General features: G+C 47.4%; 2 protein-coding genes across 2 annotated transcripts in view; one reads left to right on the forward strand and one right to left on the reverse strand.

Moving 5' to 3' along the window:
- Positions 1–3721, forward strand: part of Mfsd4a (major facilitator superfamily domain containing 4A) — a 40454-nt gene extending 36733 nt beyond the window's left edge. Inside the window, exon 10 of the mRNA XM_028876525.2 lies at positions 646–3721. Within this exon, the coding sequence (XP_028732358.1) occupies positions 646–707 (62 nt within the window). The 3' untranslated portion in view covers positions 708–3721. The remainder of the gene's footprint in view (positions 1–645) is intronic.
- Elk4 (ETS transcription factor ELK4) lies at positions 2401–22619 on the reverse strand. Its single transcript, XM_028876527.2, is given in 6 exon segments — positions 2401–5628; positions 11133–11249; positions 12161–12528; positions 12531–13029; positions 15349–15564; positions 22334–22619. Coding segments are annotated over 5 exon segments (1290 nt in total). The 5' UTR covers positions 15556–15564; positions 22334–22619; the 3' UTR covers positions 2401–5529.
- Between the last annotated feature and the right edge of the window lie 882 nt (positions 22620–23501).

A 23501-nucleotide genomic window follows, 5' to 3' on the forward strand; every position in this document is an offset into this window, starting at 1 on the left:
ACAAAACAAAAACTGAACCGAACAAGGCACTGTCTTTAAAGGTGACACCTGTGGGTGCAGCAGTGAGGGGTTTCCTTTATTAGGTTTAGAACAAAAGTCATCCTAAGGGATACATGTGCCTCTCACGGAAAGAGTCACGTGCCCAGGGTCAACATGGCAGTATATAAAGAGAGATGTACTCAGCCAGAACCTCAGGAGGACTTAGAAATGTGCTCGATTCCCAGGTAAGTACTTCAAAGACAAGTTAACTTCATGAAACTTCCCCATGCTCATTACACTTAATAGTCAAGAGACTGTCTGTGATCCCCAGGAATTTCCTGGTGAAAGCTGTCATTTAGTTATGGAGGAGGTTGTTGCTAGGGATGTAGTCCAGTAGTGGTCACTTATTTAGCATGCATGAGGGTCCCGGTTCTGTCCCCAGCACTACAGAATCACGTCAAATCACGTGAGGAGACCGTCCCTCTCCTACAAGCCACTCTGCCTTCCTACCTTTCACAAGGGCTTCTTTCTGGCAAGCTAGCCACGTGTCCCGTTCTGTTTCAGCAACAGCGAGGCAGCTTGAAGGACTGTCAGCTTCAGATGGAGCGCTCGCTGGGGACACTCGCACCACGATGACAACTGACCTCTCCCATCTGCTGTTCACAGGTGAAGACATGACTCTGATCGCGACAAGTTCCCTGGAGCGCATGACGCACCATCACCCGTAAGCATCCCGCTCAGAGATGGAGACCGCGCCTTCAGTAAGTAGTTCTGACAATGTAAGAGAATGATGGGACAGCGCCCGCACTGGGAACAGCAGACCCAGACGAAAACTAACAAAGCGCTTTCCACAGAAGCCAGCATCTGGGCGTGTCTGCCGGAGACAGATCATGTGTCTGTCCCTTCCCAGCGCTATGTGTCCAAGAACACTTAGCCGCTCAAATCCATAGAGACCCGCATCACGCTCCCACCCCCTCATATCCCCACCCGCTCCACAGACCACAGCATCAACACTCTCCATCCTGTAGGTTTGGAAATTCATTCCCAGCCCCAGGTTTCTGCTCAGGCCTGCACTTGTCTCCACACCTTTCCAAGCCAAAGCATGGCACCATGGCATGACTCCCAGTTTTTGGCACAGGCAAATGACACATATGAAGTAAATAAGTGATAAACAGGACAAGCCACTGAGTAAAATGTTCCTCCAGCTGCTTAAGTGTCCCAAATGGAAAAAAAAAAAAAAAAAAGAAACACAACAAAAACAGCACTTTACAATCCAGCGAGAAGGCGGAAGCTGGCATATACTTCATCGTCAAGTAACCTGATGTAATTGTGAAGCTGTTGGTAAAATATAACATAAAGTCAAAGAAGTCTGTAAGAAGACTATAAAAATAAAACTGTCAGTCGTGCGTAACACAGAGATGAAAAGGAACAGCTGTCAGGACGTGCAGGGAATCCAGAAGGCATTTGGGAATGAATCCCATGAGAAAGAATTAATGGGAAATTGGAAAAAGCTATGACAAAGCTCCAGAACATTTCAAGCTAGAATTTTCCATATTAAAAAAAAAAAAAAGTCTGTATTTGAGAATCAAACAGCAACTTCATGTTGAGTCAGTGATTTAGGACAGTGCTTGATTTTAGAGTCATCTGCTGGGGTGCGGGAAGGATTCAGCAGGCCGGGATGCTATGCAGCATTTATTTCTTATGCTAACCCCTCACTGTGTATGTTACAGTGTGACTGTCATGTTAACAGAGTGAATTCTGGGGAGAAATTTCTGTGTTGAAAAACATCTACTGTGCCGAACAGTAGCTTACAGTCATAATGCCAGGACTTGGGATACCAAGGCGGGAAGATTTGCCAAGAGTTTGAGGCCAGCCTAGACTAAAAACTAAGACCCAGTCTCAAAAATCAAAAAAGAAAATAAACACAAAAGAAAACTTTTTCCTAATCAAGGTGTGTGTTCCAGGAGACTGCCAACTGTTCTTCTACGATTCTATTGAGGGTCTCAATGGTGCTTAAGACATTACCACATAAAGCTGCCTTTCAGAATGTTAAAATCACAGGCCTCAGTAAAACAGTACTAGACCTCACCCAGCACAAGGCCAAGGTGAACAAAAGACTGTGGTAACATCAGCAGCTGGCATTACGCCATAAAGGCCAAGCCTCTGGTATACCTGCCAGCCACTCCTGCCTTTTTTGATCTCTAGTACAGAATACAAATCTGAAAGGAATTTTCCAGTTTAAGAAGAAAAAATCCAGTACTCTATCCAAGTTCATGGCCTTGCTTTCTCCACCAAAATTTGAAAAAACAGTCAGACCTGGTAGTGTACACTTGTAAATGCCAGCATTTGGGATTCAGTTCACACACAGCCTGGGTGACATAGAAAGATCCTATCTCAGAAACAAAAACAAAAACCACAGAGAAAAAAAAATTACACTTATATTTTAACTGTTAAAATGTAAGGGAAAATAAACTTATATTTTAACTCAATGAAGCTTAATGATGGCCTTCTGAGGGCTTTTAGATTCAATTATATATTACATACTTTTTTAATCAGTGGAAATGTCTACTCTTATTCAAACACATAGACTACAAGGACTGTAACATCACAATAATATTATGAGAAGTCATTAAAAGATCACTTAAGTTAGACCTGACATTTTAATTTTGTATTTAAAAAAATCAGCATGAGTAAGAGAAAAGTACAGATCAAGTGAAAATGCATCCAGGGAAGTATACACAGGGGTGTGGGGCACCACACTGAGCCACAGAAAACCAAGGAAACCAGCAGACTCTCCAAACCCAGGTCTTCCCAGGACCCTGAAACCCCGACTCTTACACCTTCAGTCACTGAGCTGAGCAGAGATGGTCCAGAGCAGAAGAAAAGCCAAGAGGCCTCAGAAGATGTCTCAACCCCTGACAACCTGCTCATCTCCCCTGCCTCTGTCTACTGATACCCAGCACCATTTGCCCTGGCAAGATGACTGGGCGTGGATGCCAGATGTAAGCTGAAGGTACAGAATCTCCCCTGAATACTGACCTGTGGACGCTAAGAATTCTATGGTTATTCAAACCATACAAAGCTCAGACTTTTTCAGGAAGGAGGTAGTCTACAGGAAGAAATGTCTGCCTCACACATACAGCAAGGTTAGAAACTGACTTTAAAAAGGATACAGGCGAGCACGAGAGTGCGCGCGCGCCACACACACACACACACACACACACACACACACACACACACACTTCTTCGAATTCACTCATTTCAAGAAGAAAGCAGGTCCCTCTACTGCCCAAGGCCTCATGGTTTCTTACAAAGTTGCTCTGAGTTTTTTGCTTCTGTTTTTCGAGACAGGGTCTCATGTAGTCCAAGCTAGTCTCAAACTCACTGCGTAGCTGAGCCTATCCCTGATTCTTGATCCTCCAGCTTCCACTTCCCAAGTGCTGGGATCACAGACCTGTGCTACCACACCCAGCCTGAGTTTCAATGGTGCCCTTGGATCCATGGCACCTCTGTGCTAAAAACAGCAAGTTATCAAATATATCATCTGTGAAAATAAACCAATGGCTTTTCTCCTTTAACTCAGGAAGATAAACTTTTTTTATGTTTTCTAGAATTTCAAACACCTAGGTAGGTCTACTCTCATATTTACTTAGTACACACTATATTAACCCACTAAATTACTACAAAGTGCTGCTGAGGGTAATTCCAAATATGCATGCAAACTAAATATTCCACATGGGAAGAAAGCGCGTTACAGTGCCTGTTCCCTTCACTCTGAACATGACCTTTCAACCCTACTATTGCACGTCATGAGAACAGAACATGTAGACAACCACAAAGGAACCAGTAACAGGTCTCCAACTGCCCCACGAAGCGGGAGCTCACTGCCACCCTTCACTACCCAGCCAGCACACACTTCTGTACTTCAGCGTCTTGGCACCGGACAGCCAGTGCTGTGCACCTGAAAGACGCCACTCTGTATCCATGGGTCATCCTGAGCTTGCCAGCCCTACGTCATTCCACTCAGGTCGTGTCTAGGGTTTAGTGGGTGGAGGATGGGGCGTGTAATTTAATTTAGTTCTGGACTTTAGAGTCAAAATTTTCAAGATTCCACTCTGAGACTGCTCTCAATTCAGTCTGAGAGATCAATGTCCCTGCGTACTCCTGGCTCTGACTTACCACACAGTATTTCATAAATGTGACAATATGAGAAGGTGGCCGTAGTAATGAGAAGTAGTTCTCATTACTAATTTAACAAGCATATTCCTATGTATGAGAATGGCCACATGCAATCTGATCCTCCATAATTTAAACCACTTTTGGAAAGAAATGAGCACACCTATCTCCTGACTGACGGGAAAGTTTCCCTTTCAAGCCCACCTTCCTGATTCCACCCTAACACTGCTATCCTCCGACCTCAGATGTAAAAGGACACACGGCGAGTGCACAGCAGAAGTGGATAAAATTAGCAAGAAGAAAAGGGGGCCGTCACTCGGGGTGTCTTCTGGCTAGGAAAGGCCCCTCCTTATGTCTCAGGGTTTTCAACTGAACCTTTTTGCTTGCTTCCAATATTCAATTTTCAAACCCCAACTCTGTTCTCCTAACAATCATTTTCTGAGATGTGCTGCACAGATACAGAACCACACCACTCAGAGAGCAGACAAGAGGTCTGTGCCTGAAGTGAGGGTCCTGTATTTTCACGGAATGCCCCAAGACCCACATTAAAACTGAGCTTTCAGAGCCTGAGTGTTAAAAAAAACAAACAAACTCAGGGCCTGTTGACAGGTTCAGACGAGATCACAGGTACAGCACAGAGATCCCACCCAGGATGAGGGCAAACAAGATGCCTTTCTATGGAGCCATCATGTCAGAGCTCACAGCAAAACAGAGCCTCCCCATGGTAATACTCTATACTCCTAAGAACAGGAATGATTATTTTTCCCACTGTTCATGAGCGGCTCCTTTTAGTCATTCAACAGAGCATACTTACTACTAAACAGACTACCAATTTCCTTGAAGTAGTATTTTTATCCTTTTGGGACAGTCTCTCTCTATATATATATCTCAGGCTGGCCCTCAACCCTTGGTGTTCTCCTGCCTCAGCTTCCCAAGTGCTGGGATCACAGAGGTGGGCCATCATACACAGCTAACAAGTATTTTTTAAAAATAACAGATTCTAAGCATACTTTTTCTCCCTGGCCAAAGAGTCCTAACATGTAGGACCAGTAACTTTGTTCTGGAACTTTCTTGCAAAACACAGCTAAACCCCAACAGACCAATTTTTTTTTTTTTTTTGCACAAAGCTTAAGAAAATAAACAAAAAACAGCAATAACAACCTTTTAAAAAAGAAGTGAGGTGGAGTTTGGACTCCAATTAAGGCATTTTTATACAGTCCAACTTCAGGGAATCCTGACAAGGCCTTCAACAGGCCATGGGAAAATCACAACAGTCTGTATGAGCACTGCAGAACTTGCCCTCATTCCAAACCAAATCATGTTGGACATCTCTGTTTCTTAGCTCCTTGGTCTCTTAGTCCACAACTGCATGGGTTATGTCTTCTGTAGGTCTGGAGAAAATGGGCCAGGAGTGGAAGGTCCGTCCAGGCTAGACAGAGTGAAGGGTCCATGACTGTTGAGCACGGATGGAAACTGAGGAGACAAAAGCAGAGCAGCATCCTATTACGACCTCCACTCCACTTCGTCCCTCCTATTCCCCGGGGCACAACACAGGACACGTCCTCAGGACAAGGGCAGTGACTGTGTACCACAGACGACTGCGATGGATCTCCATGTTCTGTTTCAATTGATCACGTGTGGGGTAGGGTGGGGTAGTGCACACACAGGCGCCAGGCTGCGTGTGAGGTCAGAGGACTCTGTGAGGGCCCTTCTCTCCTTCCACCTCTGTGGCTTCCGGGGACCAAACAGGCCGCCGGCAGGCTTGCACAGTAAGAACTTCACCCACTGTGACATCTCGCAGGCCCAAAAGATGGTTATAGCAAAAACACACAAACAAAAATTTCTTTGTCCTCCAAGAAGCTACTTGCAATCGATAGCCCACTGGCAAAGGGAAAATCCATTTTCTCCATGAACTGTCCCAGGGTGTACCAACCAGACTCCAGGGCAGGCCCATGTCCAGGAGCAGTCAGTCTGCCAACACAAAACAGACTCCCTGGTTTTTGTTGCTGTGCGTTTTTTTTTTTGTCTTACTGATTTATTTTTAGTCTGTTTATTTGATTTTTTTTTCTGTTGTTTTTTTTTTTTTTTGTTTTTGAGACAGGATTTCTCTGTGTAGCCCTGGCTGTGCTAGAACTCACTCTGTAGACCAGGCTGGCTCGAACTCACAGAGATCCGCCTGCCTCTGCCTCCTAAGTGCTGGGATTAAAGGCGTGTGCCACCACCACCCAGCTTTCTGTTGGCTTTAAGAGATAAACAGACCCTGTGTTTATTAGACACAGAGAGAGAACATGAAGTTGAGTGGGTAAGGAAGTGAGAAAGACCTGGGAAGACATGGGGGAGGAGAAAGAATATGACCCAACTATATTGTATAAAACGTGTTTTTAATAAAATTTTTTAAAAAAATGTGTTTGTCCTAACAATGTATATTCTAACTATACTAACTCTTTCTAATCTACCTCAAAGGAATGGCAACATTTACTGTAATGACATCCTGGTGTACACCCTTACACAACTTCAAAGGGTTAGGAGATGTGTTAGAAGACAACACTCACTGCGAGCGTTAGGTATAGGGAAGTGCAGAGAGGCGCAGTGGTCACCAGACCCTCATCCTAGAGGACCGCTGTGACATTCTGAGAGCGTCTGCACAGCGGTCAACCCCAGGCTGACCCTGGGGACAGCATCGGGAAGAGCTCAAGGGCTCCGATCTCTCCACTCCATTTCTTCTGGGGAGAACCACTCCCCACATGCGGAAAAGTAAAAATGTAACATGGAAAAAACGCCTCAATGCTCTTCCCATGTAATAACATTCAATAATTTAGGAAGTGGGGTGAAAAGGCAGAGGACAGCAGTGGGGTATATTCCACAAGCAGGCAAAGCCCCAAATTCAATCCCCAGTATCACTAATACCAAAAACAAAACAAACAAACAAACAAACAAACAAACAAACCGGGCAGAGACAGAACGGCCTCGGGGTGGAAGCTGGTGCTGGGCCGAAGCCAGAGCCTAACTACCACTGAGCCACTACCACTGAGCCACTCAGACCCCAGTCCCTAAGATTTTCTTTTCTTTTTTAAAACCCAGTGTCTCACTCCGTAGCCTAGTATAGACTGGGGTTCAGCATCCACTCTCTACAGCCCTCTCAAGTGCTGGGACCACAGGTTTGTGCCATCACGCCCAGCTCTCCTTTTCTTATTTTTATTTTGTGCAGTACTAGGGACTGCATCCAAGACCCTACATGTGCCGGGCAAGGACTCTATCACTGAGCTATATGTCCACACCTTCTTTTATAGATTGTAAGATAAAGTCTCACAAATTTGCCCAGGCTGGTCTTGAACTGTCTGCCTTTGGAGTAAACTGGGATTACAGGCAGGTAGCAGCAGACTTAGCCTTATTTTATTTTTGAAAGAATAGATGATTAAATTATAAAATGCAAGAAAATTCCCCAGGGCCAGTCACCGCAGAACAAGCAAGTAAACCAGCTGGAAGAATGCCTGCGTTTATAGTCTAAATGCCTGGGGCAGGACAGAGGTGACATCGATTATTCAATGTTACTGAATGAGAAGGGCGTTCAGTTTTTCCATATTTCATTTTTACTTTTTTGTATGTGAGGAGTGGTTCTCCCCAGGGGGGAAAATGGAGTGGTAAGAGTGATTGAAACCTTAATATAAGACCTTCCCTAATATCTTGGTGGGGAGATGATACAAAATTCATTTCCTAAACTTTGTATTTAAAATGCTGATAGAGGCTGGCAAGAGGGCTCAGCAAAAAAATGCTGATATGTATCAATTTTGAGAGGTAACTGATACAACATTCTCAAGACTTTCCTCTTTAAAAAAAAAAAAAAAAAAAAAAGGCTGGAGAGATGGCTCAGTGGTTAAAAACACTGGCTGCTCTTCCAGAGGACCCAGGTTCAATTCCTATCACCCAAATAGCAGCTCAAAACTGTCTGTAACTCCAGTTCCAGAGGATCCGACACTCACAGACAGACATGCAGGCAAAACACCAATGCACATAAAATAAAAATAAATAAATCATTTAAAATTTTTAAAAGGAAGTTTTAAAAAATGTAATTAAAAGTGGGAAACTACAAACAAACAATTAAATTTTAAAGAGAGAAAACCTATGGGCAGACTCTGCCCCCTAGCACGTGTGCACCAGAGTCAGGCAGTACACATCTCTGTCCCGGGTCCTGTAAGATTATGACGCTGAAACTGTCTATCAACTTGTAACATTACAGCTGCCCTAGAGTCTTAGTGCCACACACTCCCCAGGTGTTCGTGTCCACAATCTCCTGCGGTGTACTCGTAGGAAAGCGCAAGTGCAGCACAGAGTTGTGAACAGTGCCCTACACTCAGGAATGAGAACGCCACTGGTTCATGTATTTGCCATGCGCCATTATTACTTGCTGTCCTCCTACCACCAGCAGCCTTAGACACACATCTCCGTGGCCACTCTGTGTTTAGACAGGGTCACACTGTAACTTAGGCTGGCCTGCAACTGTGTAGCTCAAACTCACTGTCATTCTCCTCCCCAGTCTCCCAAGATGTGAGGTGCCATCTCCATGTTGCATGAATCCTAAATGGTTTTATAATAACCACCGAGCCAGATATCGGGTAAAGTCAAAAGATCAGAGGGAACAAGCCACAGCCACTTCTCACTCGCCAACTGCTCAAACCCTCAGACTGAATGCCTCTGAGTCCTTAGCCTCAGGCCTAGCTCCTGTCTCCTCAGGCCTCATATGCCTTTCTCTGCCCAGCCATTTCACTTCCTGTCTCAACCTTCCTAGTGCTGGGATTAATGGCGTGTGTGCTGCCCTAATACTGGGGTTAATGGTGTGTGCCACCACTGTCTGCCTGTTTCTCTCCTAGACTGGATCAATCTCTTGTAGTCCAGTGTGCCTTGAACTCAGAGATCCAGACAGATCTCAGCCTCCTGAGTGCTAGGATGTGCTGCACAGAATCGTTTCTCATCTTGCACCTCACATGCATGTACAGCATAGTAGGCTTATATAAGTGCAACATGACGGCACGGGACAGAAATCACCGCATGATTCCCTTCTCAAAACATGTCCCCATCAAAGGAGAACTCGTGTGCTACGAGGGAGGGGCACTGAGAACGGAAAAGCCTAAGCAGGAACAGGAGTGGGAAGGAAGGAGGGGAGGAAGAAGGGAGAAGGAGACTAACCAAAGCTAAGTATTTTAAAATCCTTAATGGAAATCTACTTTGTAAGCTAACTAAAGAATGTGGTTTTTTTTAAAAAGTAGTTTGAATGAAGATACCTTGCATGAGTGAATAATGTTGTTCCCAGAAGTCATGGGCTATTAAACAAATTCCAGGGCCAAGTCTGGGATACTTCCTTATGAGTATCGGGGAGTCCTCAGAGGCCCTCAAGACACTGCAGACTGTTGCTACTGCTCTTGGTCGCCAGCAGTTGCTAAGACCTTTTGCTAGAGACACCTCACACTCTGGTTGCAGGTCAGAGAAATCAAGCTGGAACTGACCTAGAAACTTCCTCCCTGATGGCTAGCTTTCACAGTGCTGGAACACGGCCCTGGAAGAGAAAAGCCACCAGTACTATGACCTGGCGGTGGATCGCACACGCTGAATACTGACCAATGGTACGACATCAATATTACGGGAGGAACCAACCACTTTTGATTAGACTGACAGCCAGCCCCATGGGGAGCAAGTCCATGCCTAGCACTGTAAACCTGGTCAAAGGCCACAGCTGGGGTGCTCATAGGCCTTAAGGGACCCAGCATTATTGTTTTACTAAATGGACATGTTGTCCAATAGCCTTCTAAAAACAACCTTAATCCAAAGAGATGAATGCAGCTCTCAACTCTCAACAGGGAAGCTTTAAAAAAAAAAAAAATTATGTGGGTTTGTACATGTGAGTTCAGGTGTCCAAAAAGGGTGTTGGGAACTGAACTCGGGTCCTCTGCAAGGGCAGTGCACAGTTTTAACCGCTGAGCCGCTTCTCCAGCTCCAAAGAGGCTCCTTTTTGCAGTAAATGATGGTTAATATTGAGATTCACCCGGGTCAAAGTGCAGCGAACAAGGGTCTGTGGCGAGCTCAGCCATAAATGGGATGTCTATAGTACGCACGCGCGCACGCGCACGCACGCACGCACGCACGCACGCACGCACGCACGCCCCCCAAGACTCAGGGAACACTGTGGAAGAGGGGCAGAGAATTTAGGAGCCAGAGGATGGGGAACAGTGCTGTGATCCTGTCTTCCCCATATGACACGGCGTTGTACTCCTCAACTCACAGCAGCTGGGGTTACTCAAGATCGAGCAAAATCAAGCAAGTCAACATTCCAGCAAGGAGAGGAGGAGCGCCTAGGCCTGTCCTAGCTGAGGAGCTGTAGTCAGGAGCTGCTGACTGAGGAGGACTCATTTTCTTCAGGGGTGTGGCCCTAGATCCAGTAAATAAGCCCGTATCTACTCATGCATAGACAAGTAACCCTAACCAAAAAAAATAAATAAATAAAAGACAGACATGAACACGGGAGGAGGAAGTGCTGTGAAGAGGGAGGAAAAAGGATTCCAAAGGGAACAGAAGGGGTGTAAGCAAGGGGACTAGGTTGTGTATGTGTGTAGGTATGTAATTCTGATCGAAATGCATTAAATGTGTCCTCATCATGGCTGTGTGTACACACATTAGTATATGTACACAAACTGACTTACAGTGGTTTAACTTAACACAGCACAAAAAAATGCCATATGCATTCAAAAGGAGCTGTGCCTTGAACACCAGTGTTTTCCCGGGCTAGCAATTTGCACTAGGAAATTCTCTTGCTAGGCTGGGCAGCAACCGAGAGCCACCGCCCCCAGACACACATTGCATCACAAGGAAAGGCAACCAGTGCTCCGCAGTGGTGTGTGACGATGACACGGAGCCGTGGGACACCACCTCTGCCCACTTCCGCAGTGAACGGTGCCCGATCACTGGAGGCACCTGGGGTGATTTACCTGGAAAAGCGTATTAGCACCTTGCAGTCTGGCTGGGCTCAGGGGAGCAAACGGGCTGAGAGTACTCCAAAAGTGGATGCTGGAGAGCAAGGGACTCGGAGTCAGCAAGATGGGCGTCTGCAATACACAAGAAGAGGGCTCAAGGGCTTGCCAGGACTGGCCCCAGCATCCCAAAACACAAACAGAATCCACACGCTACGCTCTTCTCCTCCCCAGACACCTCTAAGCCCGAAACTTTCTCATGATGAAGAGCTCAGAAGTCACTTCCTAACCTAGGAAAGACAAAGGTCACCACAATTACTTTAGAACCTAACTTTTATAGGGTCTTTGCAAACTAGAAAGCAAACCTAAATTTGGGTACAAAGGGCAACAGCTGAGAACCTATAATCTCAGACCATCTGGGGTGATCTTATTCAAAAGTTCTCCAAGGGAGCAAGATAACTATGTATAGGTAAGCTGAGTACACAGCCCACACCAGTCCTTCTCTCAAGGCTCCCAGTCACTCGTGTTTTCTCTTTCCTAAGACGGCAACAGTTTTAAGGGAGTCTCTGAAGTTGCTTTCTTTAGGAGGAGATAGGAAACCCTGCAAATCAATGACTTCTGTTTTACTTAGAGAGGGTCTCATGTAGCCCAGGCTGGTCTCAAACTGCCTATGTAGCCAAGGATGATCTTCAACTTCTGATCTTCCCGCCCCAACCCCTGAGCACTGGGATTCCACGTATGCGGCCCCATGCCTGGTTTACTCAATGCTGGGGATGGAACCCAGGGATTTGTGCATGCTAGGCAAGCACTCTAACATCTGAGCTATATCCTCAGTCCAAGAACAATGAATTTTAAAAGATGAAATGTCAAATCGCTTTTGTTTTGCAGATTCTAGTTAAGGTAAGGAAATGAGTCTCACAGGTTCACACATAACCTTTCTAAGACAGCCCTAATTAGCAGATATTTAAGTTTGCAGGTATAAGCTCTAGATACAGTTTAAAAGATGAATAAATGCATTCACACTTGAGAGGAAGAGAGCAAACTACCTGTGAAAAAAGGGCTGGTGTAAGAGACGCTGTTGGGAGAGATGGACTTAAGATCCCCAGGGGGCTGGGGTCACTGCCTGTGACCACAAGGGCGGGCGTCAGTTCTAACCCTTTGGGCTTCTTGGACCTTGATGAGTTATTTGTTTTGTCCTTTTCTGGCAAAGCTGAATCCTCATTTTTAGGCTCCAGTGACAAGTTCTCTGGAAGTTCCATTGGCTGAGAAGCCACGGAGTCAATGTCTGTGTCGATGTCTGGGTTAGAACTCAATGGTGGAGAAGGCGTCCTAGGAGGCTCCTTCGGAGGGAGGGGTGCCGGGGGGACTGGAGAGGCGGGGTTAAAGGCAGTAGCCAGAATGGATGCAGAGCCGGGGCTTCCAGAGAGGGTAGTGTGGGAGAAACCAGCGTCTCCAAAGCTTGAATGGTTTCTTCAGAAGACGGAGAAATACTCGGGCTTGTGGAAAAGGTAACGGCAACAGGTTCAATGGGTGGCTTTTTGGCAGGTGTTGTTACAAATTTGATGACAGATGGTACTGGCTCCTGAGTTTTTTTCTCCGCCAGTTTTTCAGCTGGATTCTCTATCTTTATTGACTTGAAAAGCTTCTTATTGGAGGTGTTCAGAGAGTTGAGAGTAAATGAAGAATACAAACCAGAGTGTATGTAGTCGTTGCGACTAGATGTCTTGGCTGCAGGCTGGGGTGCCCGCTCCTTTCCCCCGCTCTCTGCATCTTTGGAACCGCTGGCTTCAATGGAATTTAGAGTTTCACAGTCTCCCTCAATCCTGCCTACCGTTAGAGGATCCATTTTCAAAATCTCTGGATAAGAGACAAACTTGTACACAAACTTCTGACCATTCACTTTTTTAATGATGTTCTGCAGACAGAGAAGACAAGCATTCTTAAACTTTCTTATAAATTTACATCTCATAGTTCATGCAAAAGGGAACCCAGTGAAGCGCTCTATTTGAGAACTAGGCATAGCTTTTAAAAAAGCTTCAAAAGCACCTACACTCTTCTCCCCGGGCCAAACACAGTCCCTGCTAAAGCAGTTCAAGGCCTCCTCAGCAACTGGACTAAGATAAGACAGCACATAGGAAGGAGCCGAGGCTGGGCCTGTCTGACCCTCTCCATCGACACCTGTACTAAGTCAGAACTCGCTGAACTCCAGTCTCCAGACAGTCCCAGTGGTGTGAGCCATAAGCATCTGAGGACGCTAAGGGGTCTCAGCACGTGACAGCTGTGAGCTCCCTTCTTCAGCTGGGAAGGTCAACCACTGAAAGGTGGAGGAAGACAGCTCAGACTCTGACGCTAAGTCTATTCTTCAGAGGTGTGTGTTTTTCTCCAGTGCCCAAGAAAATATTCCAAAGTCACAAGGTATTAGAAGTTATAATTTTGGGCTAGGAGATGGCTCAGTGGTTAAGAGCACTGGCTGTTCTTCCAGAGGTCCCAAGTTCAATTCCCAGCAACCATATGGTGGCTCACAACCACCTATAATAGAACCTGATGCCCTCTTCTGGCCTACAAGTATACATGCAGAGCACTCATACATAAATTTGGTGGCACACACACACCTTTAATCCCAGCACTCAGGAGGCAGAGCCAGGCGGATCTCTCTGAGTTTGAGGACAGCCTGGTCTACAAAGCGAGCAAGTTCCAGGAAAGTTCACAAAGCTACACAGAGAAACCCTGTCTCAAAAAAGAAAAAAAAAAATTTTGGGGGGGTTGAGGAGATGGCTTGGCAAGGAAGGGTATTTATTATCTATGCAAGCCCGTGCCCCCAGCCTGGCCCCCAGAATGTAAAAAGCTGATGGGGTAGTTATGGTCATGCAATCCCAGCATTCCTACAGAGACAGGGAGCATGGACAGAACTGCCAGGAAACTTACAGGCCAGAGAGCCTGTAATATGCAGCTCTGCAGCAGAAACAAGAGACTCTGTTTCAACAAGTACCACAGAAAGGGAGAACAGACCCTCAAAGCTTATCCTCTGGGAAGACTGAGGAGACAGCTAAAGCTGGATGCGGTGATACGAGGTAGGGCACGCCTTTAGTCCCAGCACTCAGGAGGCAGAGGCAGGTGGATCTCTAAATTTGAGGCCAGCCTGGTTTAGAGATATCCAGGACAGCCAGGGCTAGAGACCCTGCCTCTAAATAAATAGACAGGCAGGCAGGCAGGCAGGTAGGTAAGTAAGTAAATAGGCAGGCTCTGGCCTCCTCAGGTACCAGGCACACAAGTGGTACACAGACATGCATACAGGCAACACACTCATACACATAAAATAAATCTTTAAAAAAAAACCCAAAAAACTTTGTCCTTGACCTCCACAGACATGCTATGGCTCCCTCTCTCCCTCACACACACATAAAATAAACTTTAAAAATTTCAAGTGTAATTGAAACTAAGAACTCAACTCTATTTTAAATAGCTTCTCTTGCTGATCTAGAATCCATGGTAATCCCCTTGCTTCAGCCTCTCGTGTGCTAAGTCACAGGTGAGCCACCATACCTGGAGCAATAGCTATTCTTTTTTTTTTTCTCATTCTCTGTGTAGCCCTGGCTGTCCTGGAACTCATAAACCAGGCTGGCCTCGAACTCACAGAGGTCCGCCTGCCTCTGCCTCCCGTGCTGGGATTAAAGGTGTGCACCACCACCACCACCACCACCACCACCACCACCACCACCACGCCAGCAGGCTGGCAGTAGCTCTTCTTTAAGGTACTAAGGAACTGTGGAGACAGCTCAGTTGGTAAAGTGCTGGTAATGAGAGTGTGGTGACCAGAGTCTGCTGCCCTGCACCCACGTAAAAAAGCCAGCTATGGAGCACCTACCAGTGCTGGGTGGCAGAGACAGGGGGAATCTCTGAGGCCTGCTAGCCAGTCTAGACAAATCAGCGAGATCCAGGTTCAGTGAGAGACCTCGTCTCAAAAAAACACCCCCCAACAAAAAACCCAAAGCAACTGAGAACACCACCTGTTGTTGACTTTTAGCCCCCACGCACACATACATACATGCACACACAGGTGCACACATACCTTCACACATGGGAACACCACATACATTCCTACACACACAAAAATTTCATCCTATTTAAATTGGACTAAGTAAACCACATTCGTACTCAGCGTCTCAATAGAGACAAAGGATGAATTCTTGTTTTGAGGGTCTCTGATAGCGTCAGGGTCAGGGAAGGTATTTACCTTTACATAGTAGTATCTCAGGGCTCTGCTGAGCTTGTCGTAATTCATATTAGGCTTGTTCTTGCGAATGCCCCAGAGACGCGCCACCTCCTCGGCCTGCAGAAGCTTGAACTCGCCATTGTTAGACGTCCAGCAGATCATGTGCTCATTCTGAGGCTCCTGCAGGAGCTGAAGAAGGAACTGCCACAGAGTGATGGCACTGTCCATAGCAAGGGGCTGAAAGAGCATACGGACAGGTGAGTCAGTCACACTTCCTGCCGGCAAGCACCGCTGCTAAGTGTCTAAGTGTCCTGCACACTCCTGCAGGATACACACTACTCTTAACACCACCACCCAGGCTGGCCTCGAACTCACAGAGATTCGCCTGCCTCTGCCTGCACACTCCTGCAGGATACACACTACTCCTAACACCACCATTTCACCTCTCAGAAGGAGATTAACAGAGGGCTAAGTATCAAATGCTAACACCAAGAAAAGCCTAGGCGATCGGAACCGGGGTCCACATTCTTACATGTGCTATGCTACTTAGGTTTTGATTTGACAGTGTCACCTGTGTGGCCTCGGCTGGCCTTGAACTCACAGTTCTCCTGCCTCAGCCAGCCAAGTACTGGGGTTAAGCTATGTACCACTATGGCCAGCTCCCTTAAGAAATCTTTTTTTTTTTTTTTTTGGTTTTTTGAGACAGGGTTTCTCTGTGTAGCTTTGAATTATGTGTATATTTGTGTCTGTGTGTGCATTTGTGGACATGACAGAGGTGCTCACAGGGCCAAAAGGGTGTCAGATCCCCTAGAGCTGGAGTGCTTGGCATGAATGTTGGGAACCAATCTCAGATCCCCAAAAGCAGCACATACTCTTAACAGCTGAGCCAGGTCTCCAGCCCCTGGTTTCAGAAGTCTTAAGCACAGCTGGGTATGGCTCAGCAGCAATACCCTGTGCATGCAGGAGGCCTTGGGTTCCATCTCCAGCATGACAGCAGAAAAATGTTACCTTAAAGACAAGCGGCTTCCAAGGAAAACAAAGCTAGTTCTGTAAGTGACAGGAGTGAGCTAAAGACTGGAAGTCAACAGGGGGTGAGTTCTTAACTTTGACCTTTACAGTCCTATTGTCTCATTCTCTCAGGAGACCATCTCAATGTCTAGCTAAAGGAGCCAGCCCACTGTGTTTGTGTGACAAGATGTGTGTCTCAGGGTGCCAAGGGGCTGAGGTGGAGGGAACAATCTGTTCCTAGTCCAACTGGTATTTCTCCTCCAAATAGTAAGCATCATGGCAGGATAGTTTACATACAAACTGGCAACACTGAGAATTCAAAAGAATGTTCCACAATTCAATCTGCAAGTCCTGTTGCTGTTCACAGCCTGCAGAGTTTCTTCTTTTATTTAATTAGTGATCAGGACAAGAACAGAAGAAATAAGCCTTCAATATTGGGGTCTTCCAGTTCGGGCCAGTTCTCAATTCCAGCAAGCCTGCCGGTGGAGCTGGCTAATCCTGTGCTGTGGGACTGTCCAGCACACTGCAGCTGGTTCAACAGCACCCTGGCTTCCGCCCACTAAACACTAGTACCCTGGCCACTGAGACCGTCTCTACAGTCAAATGATCCCAGCTGACAACCACTCTCCCAGACAGCACACAGCAAGGTAGTGCTCTCACAGGGACATTTTCCTCATAGAACTTCCTGGGAAGAACTCCTTACACAGCAGCTCTGACCGGATCAACATCTAAGTTTATTTATATGTGACAAAGTGACTGAACGTCTTCCAAAAAAATAAAAACTAAAATCAGAAAAAGTCTCTTCTCTAGGAATGAAATCCCAGCAGGTCAGGAGAGGGTTTGAAGACAATCAATTCTATTGAAACACCACAAAGACAGGCAAATTGGACTACATAGACATTGTAGACTGCGCTGTGAGTACCAGCAAGCCCAAAACAATCCCCCTGTACGCTTTAACCCCCAAACCCTCTCACAAATCATGTGTCATAAAAGGAACTTGCACCCGAGTAGGTAAACAACTCTTAAGGCATAAAAAGAAAAGCCAGGCACAGGAGTCTCTCCAGAGAAAAGCTCAAAATAGCCAATAAGCACACAGAAAGCTCTCCCCATCACTAACAATAGGGACTGGAACTCAAAACCAAGCAAAACCCACCACATGCCTATTACAACAGAAAGAGCAACAAGAGCCGACACAGACAGAAACTGAAACTCACACGCTGCTGGTAGAAATTTTACAGGCAATGCCTCTACAGTTAAGTTTACCATGTGACCACATACACATCTAGATAATGGAAACCTATGTCCACAGAAGAACTGTACTGCACATGCCTTTAATTCCAGCACTAGGAGGCCAAGGCAGGCAGATTTCTATGAGCTCAATGCCAGCCTGGTCAACACAGCAAGTTCTAAGCCAGCCAGAAATGCATTGCAAAACTCTGCTTCACGCCAAAAAACAAAACCAGAAATGTTCATAACAGAATTATTCATAAATTCTAAGACTAGAACCAATTCAAATGTCCATCCAACTTATGAATGAAATGATAAAAATATAGTAATTCATATGTTGGAATACTATTCAGCCATTAAAAGGAATCAAGAGGGGTGGAATGCTGGACAAGCAATGAGGGCCTACTTCGAATCCCCAGAATCTACATAAAGCTGTAGTGAACATCTGTAACCCCAGTGCTCCAAGGAAATGTGAGTGGGCAGGAGAATCCCTTCAAGCTTGGGGAGCTGGCGCAGTACATGGTGGCAGAAGTCTCATACAAGGCAGAAGGGAAGAGCTAACAGCTGAGGCTGTCCTGGTACATTATGCTACACACACACACACACACACACACACACACACACATAAAAATACCATTAAGTTTAAAGGAGAGGCGGGGGATGACTCTGGATAAAAGCGCTTGTGCAAATGTGATGTCCTAGGGTTTCTATTGCTGTGAAGAGACACCATGACCATGGCAACTCTTACTAAGAAAACATTTAATTGGGGCGGCTGGCTTACATTTTCAGAAGTTCAGTCCATTATCATCAGGACGGGGAGCATGGTGGTGTGCAGGCAGATGTGGTAGCTGAGAGCCCTACATCTTGCAGGGAGCAGGAAGTCAACTGACTCACTGGGCGCTATCCTAAGCATAGGAGACCTCAAAACCCGCCCCAACAGTGACACACTTCCTCCAAAAAGGCCACACCCACTCCAAGAAAGCCACACCTCCTAATAGTGCCGCTCCCTATGAAATTATGGGGGCCAATGACATTCAAACTACCACACCTGACAACCCGAGTTTGTTGTCAAGAACCCACAGTGGAAGGAAGGGACTGATTCCTCACATTTGTGTACACACACACACACACACACACACACACACACACTTAAAAAAAAAAAAAAGACACCAAGTACTGACAGCATGGATGAGCCTTGAAAACAGGACAGATGTGCAAAGCGCCAGCCACCAAGGGCCAGTGGATGGCTCCAATGAGATGAAGTGTTCAGACCAGACCACTCCACAGACAAACGGAGATCACTGTGGCTGAGCCACTGAGGTAGATGGAGAAGCACGGGGTGGAAGGAGCAATGGGAAGAAAATTGGAGAATAAAAGCAGATGACCACAAGGCTTCTTTTAGGGTGCTGAAAACGTTCTCAACTAAGATTGCAGTGACTCCCTTCTGTGTGCACTAAAAAGCACTCAACTGTGTGCTCTCGGCAGGTGATGGTACTCCCATGAAGACGTTAAAACAAACAAACCTAACGCAGCCAGCATTACAAAATTCAGGCATGAGAAGACTAAGCCTAACAACACATGACTCAGAGGACAGATTAGAGCACCAGCCAGGAGAATGTCTGGGTTTCTAGAATTGCTCTCCAGCATGAAAATGCCCTCCGTTCGTCTTTCGTTACCAGTTCTGACGCTGTCTGTACAGATACTGAATCCAAAAATGAGAAAGGAGATGCGGCCCACGATCAGAGTGGCTGGTTGAAAGGGAGACAGGAATCCCAGGCTCCGTCAACAGCCATGCACGCCTCTGCTCCTGAAAGAAGCCTCTTCTCCGTCCAGCAAGAGCATTGCTAGCATTAAACACCAGAGACCGCAACACCGATCCACAAAGAACCCACTCGACATCTTCCCTACAGCTTCACTTAAGCCGGGTTAAAACAGTAGCTACCATTTCCATTGTGGCAGGGGAGGAAGTGATCCCTGTCATTGTTCTGAATTTTCCAAACAGACCTTTTTTTTTTTTTTTTTTTGATGATGTCTATTCTTACGGCAATTCTTATGTCTATTCTTATTCTTTTTATTAGTTTTCCAATTTTGGCAATTATATCCTAGTCCAGCCTGTTAAAACTACTCATAAATAGGAGCGTAAGGGAAGAGCACATTTCAGACACCACCTTCATGTCAAGAATGTCTGCAGGGCCTTGCCTGGTGGTGCACGCCTTTAATTCCAGCACACAGGAAGCAGAGGCAGGTAGATCTCTGAGTTCACAGCCAGCATGTTCCAGGACAGCTGGTCTGTTACAATAAACTCGGCTCTTGGGAAGCAGAGAATCAACAAATCAAGGCCACCCTGACCTATAAGAGACCATGCCTCAAAACAGCAAAAACAGCACTAAAAATTTGTAGTGCTGGGGATCAAACCCAAGGTTTTCACACAGTAAACATGGGCTCTACTACTGAGCTACAACCCTCAACCCATGAGTCAATTTTGGTGGAAGGCTGTTCTTTCAATGAACTCCTAGAGACAGTAGAAATTCTTCACTTTAGCTCCTACAAATGTGATATTAGTTATGAACTTCATAATGATTTCCTCAACTACAATAGAGAACTGGGCTTGGCATGGTGGTGCACGTCTTTAATCCCAGCACTCTGAGGCAAAGGCAGTTGGACCTGAGTTCTTGGCCAGCACAGTCTATAAAGTGAGTTCCAGGCCAGCTCTACATGAGATGCTGTCTCAAAAACAAAACAAAACAAAACCAGAAGACAAGCAGAGGAGAAACAGGCCGGGTGCGAGCCTATAACCCTGGCTCTCCTGACCACGAGGATGGAGGGCTGATGAAGTCAGCCTGTCTACATACTGACAGACAGGAACAGAAACATACACGGACAGAGACTTGTCTAATTAACAACAGTTACAGTTTCAAAGGTTTTTTTTTGTTTTGGTTTTTAGTTTTGTTGTTGCTGTTTTTCGAGACAGAGTCTCTGTGTATAACAGCCCTGGCTGTCCTGGAACTGTGAGAGACCTGCCAATAATGGTGTGTGCCACCACCACCTGGCCAAAAGGTTTTTAGAAATATAACAAAGGTAGACTTCAATGGATCCAAATGAAGGAATATGATCGGTGACGGGTTAAATGCTGGCAAAGGTTTAACACTCAAAGACCAGGGGTTGGGGATTTAGCTCAGTGGTACAGCGCTTGCCTAACCAAGCACAAGGCCCTGGGTTTGGTCCTCAGCTCCGACAAAAACAAAACAAAAAAACCACTCAAAGACCAATCTCTAAACCACACTGGAAGAGGGTTGTGGGGGGTGGAGAGCAGCTCAGTGGTGCAGTGCTCGTCTAGCACACTCGCCATAGATGGCTAGCTCTGCAGCTAGGCAATGAAAACAGCTGCTACCTTCGCCAAGCCTGGGATGCAGATCAGCTGATGAACACGAGCTGCAGACCCTGGTTTTGATACCCAGCACAAGAAGGGAGGGAGGAAGGGGGAGAGCAAAGATGAGCCACAGAATCCTACGCAAAGGGGATCTTTAATGTATACCTTTTTTCCTCTTTTTTTGTTCTGGTGACAGAGTATCACTCAGTACATCCCCAACCTCAAATATATAATGGTATCCCAAAACTTAAAAAAGTATCTCCCCGGGGCTGGAGAGATGGCTCAGAGGTTAAGAGCACTGACTGCTCTTCCAGAGGTCCTGAGTTCAATTCCCAGCAACCACATGGTGGCTCACAACCATCTGTAACAAGATCTGATGCTCTCTTCTGGCCTGCAGTCATACATGCTGTATACATAATAAATAAATAAATCTTAAAAAAAAAAAGTATCTCCCCAAAATATAATGAATTTCACGTAAGCAGTTTCCAGTTTTAAATAAAACCAAGGATCAAAGAACAAAGAGCTCCTACGGGGGAAAAGTTGAATCATACTGTTTTAACAACAACACCACTGCCAGCCGGAAATACAGAAGCTTCAAGTTCTGTGCGCAGGGAGAAGGGAGAAGAAATCTGACCCTAGAACGACACACAGGCAGCCGTTCTGCAGAAAAAAAAATCTTACTTAAATGACCTAACCTTCAAATTGCAACGGCTCGAGAAAAAGCCAACTATGTCTTCTGACTTCACCCAACAAATTCCCCTTATTTTCTGCGGACGCCTGTTAAAAGATTCCTCGCCCAAAAGATGTTTCCAAATGCTTTTCGGAGGAAAAGCTTGCCACGGCTGTACAGTAAGCGAGGAGGGCGGCTGAAAAGGAGAGAAAGGAAAACCCGTGGCCGTGGCGGGATAGACAGCGAGGTCGGGGAAGAGAAGAATGCGGCGTGAAGCCGCACACCCCGAGATCAAAGTGAGATCAAACCTCCGGCCCGTGGGCGAGCCATGAAAGCACTTTCACTTTCCAACTTCCTGCCAATGCAACAAGTTAAAACTGTTCCCCTCCGCCCCACCCAGGCAACAACAACAAAACAAAACCGCTGCCACCTTCCGCCTAAGGGACTTCTCAGGACCCACCGTGGTGCGGGCAGCGCGAAGGGGGCGCTCGGCGAGCACCTGAGCGCCGCGGGACAGCTCCCTAGGAGAGCGCGCCCGCAGGCCCCGCCCACTCAGCGCCAGGCCCCGCCCTCCCCGCCGCCAGGCCCCGCCCCGCCCGCCGCCGCCGCCGCCGCCGGGCGCACTTCCTGCCGCGCCCGCAGCCCCCGCCGGCCCGCGCCGAAAGCAGGCTGAGGGCGGTGCGAGACCCCGACGGACGGACGGACAGACGGGGCGCGGGGGTGCCGCTCACCGGGCCGTGCGCGGAACCCTTCTCGGCCTTGAACGCGGTGCTCGTCTCCGACCGCTCCTCACGCCAGGAGCTCAAGGACGGCGCGGCAGCCGAGGCGACCCCCGCGCCGGGGCCCGAGAAGGCGGCGGCGGCGGCCGCCGAGCCGAGCCAGCCGCGCGCCCGCAGCCGCCCGCATCGCCCGCCGCCGCAGGTCTCCAGCCCCGCCCTCCGCCCCGCACACGCGGCCGGGGCGCGATGTGGCCAGTCGGGTTGCCACTCGCCAGACGCGCGCGCTCGACGTCCTGCACACCCCGGCCCGGCTCGCCCGTCGCTCCGCGGCCGCCGCCACTCTCAGATCCCCCCCCCCCCCCCCCGGCGCTGTCGGGGCCCTTCCTCGACGCCGTAGCCTCGCGTCACTTCCGGGGGAGGGGCCGAGCCCCCGAAGCCAGCGTTGTGTGTCTGGTCCCCCGGGCTTGTGTTTGTTCCCCTCGGAGGCCGTCCGGTGCCCTCGCTCCGGGGCCGGCCAGCTTCGAGGGACTTTCGCCCTTCCCCGCAGGACCAGAGTCGGGCCTCGGGGCTCCGCGGGTAGCTGCTTGGGGCGAGCGCGGCGGCAGCGGAATTGACGTGTGAGGGTGACGCCCTCCGGGGAGCCTCCACGGTCTCTTGATCGATCATTCTCGTTGACAAGCAGCCCCTCTGGTGGTGTGGGAAAAGCTTTCCGGCTTTACCAACTTTGCTAGTTCCAGGACTTTAATTTTTTGTTTGTTGATTTATTTTTGTTTATTGTTTGTTTTTGAGACAGCGTTTCAACGCGTAGCTCTTTGCTGGCCTGAACTCCCAGGAAGTCCGCCTGCCTCTACCTCCTGAGTGCTAGGAATACAGATGTGCGCCACCAAGCCTGGCCTAAATGACTTCCCTGAAGAATTTAAGGCCCAGTGACGGCGGTGTGCGTGCCTTTAAAACCAGCACTCAGGAGGCAGAGGCAGGTGATTCTCAGAGTTCAAGGTCAGCCTGGTCTACAGAGTGAGTTCCAGGACAGCCAAGGCCACACAGAGAAAACCTCGAAAAACGGGGTTGGGGGGTTGGGGGGGTGTATATAAAACACCAGTGAATCGTCTGTAAAGTGACTGAGAGAACCCAATGTTAAAATTGTAACTACTAAAGAAGGGGTGCAAAAAATCACCGCCAA

Source organism: Peromyscus leucopus, chromosome 15 (assembly GCF_004664715.2).
Source record: "Peromyscus leucopus breed LL Stock chromosome 15, UCI_PerLeu_2.1, whole genome shotgun sequence".
Classification (NCBI taxonomy): Eukaryota; Metazoa; Chordata; class Mammalia; order Rodentia; family Cricetidae; genus Peromyscus; species Peromyscus leucopus.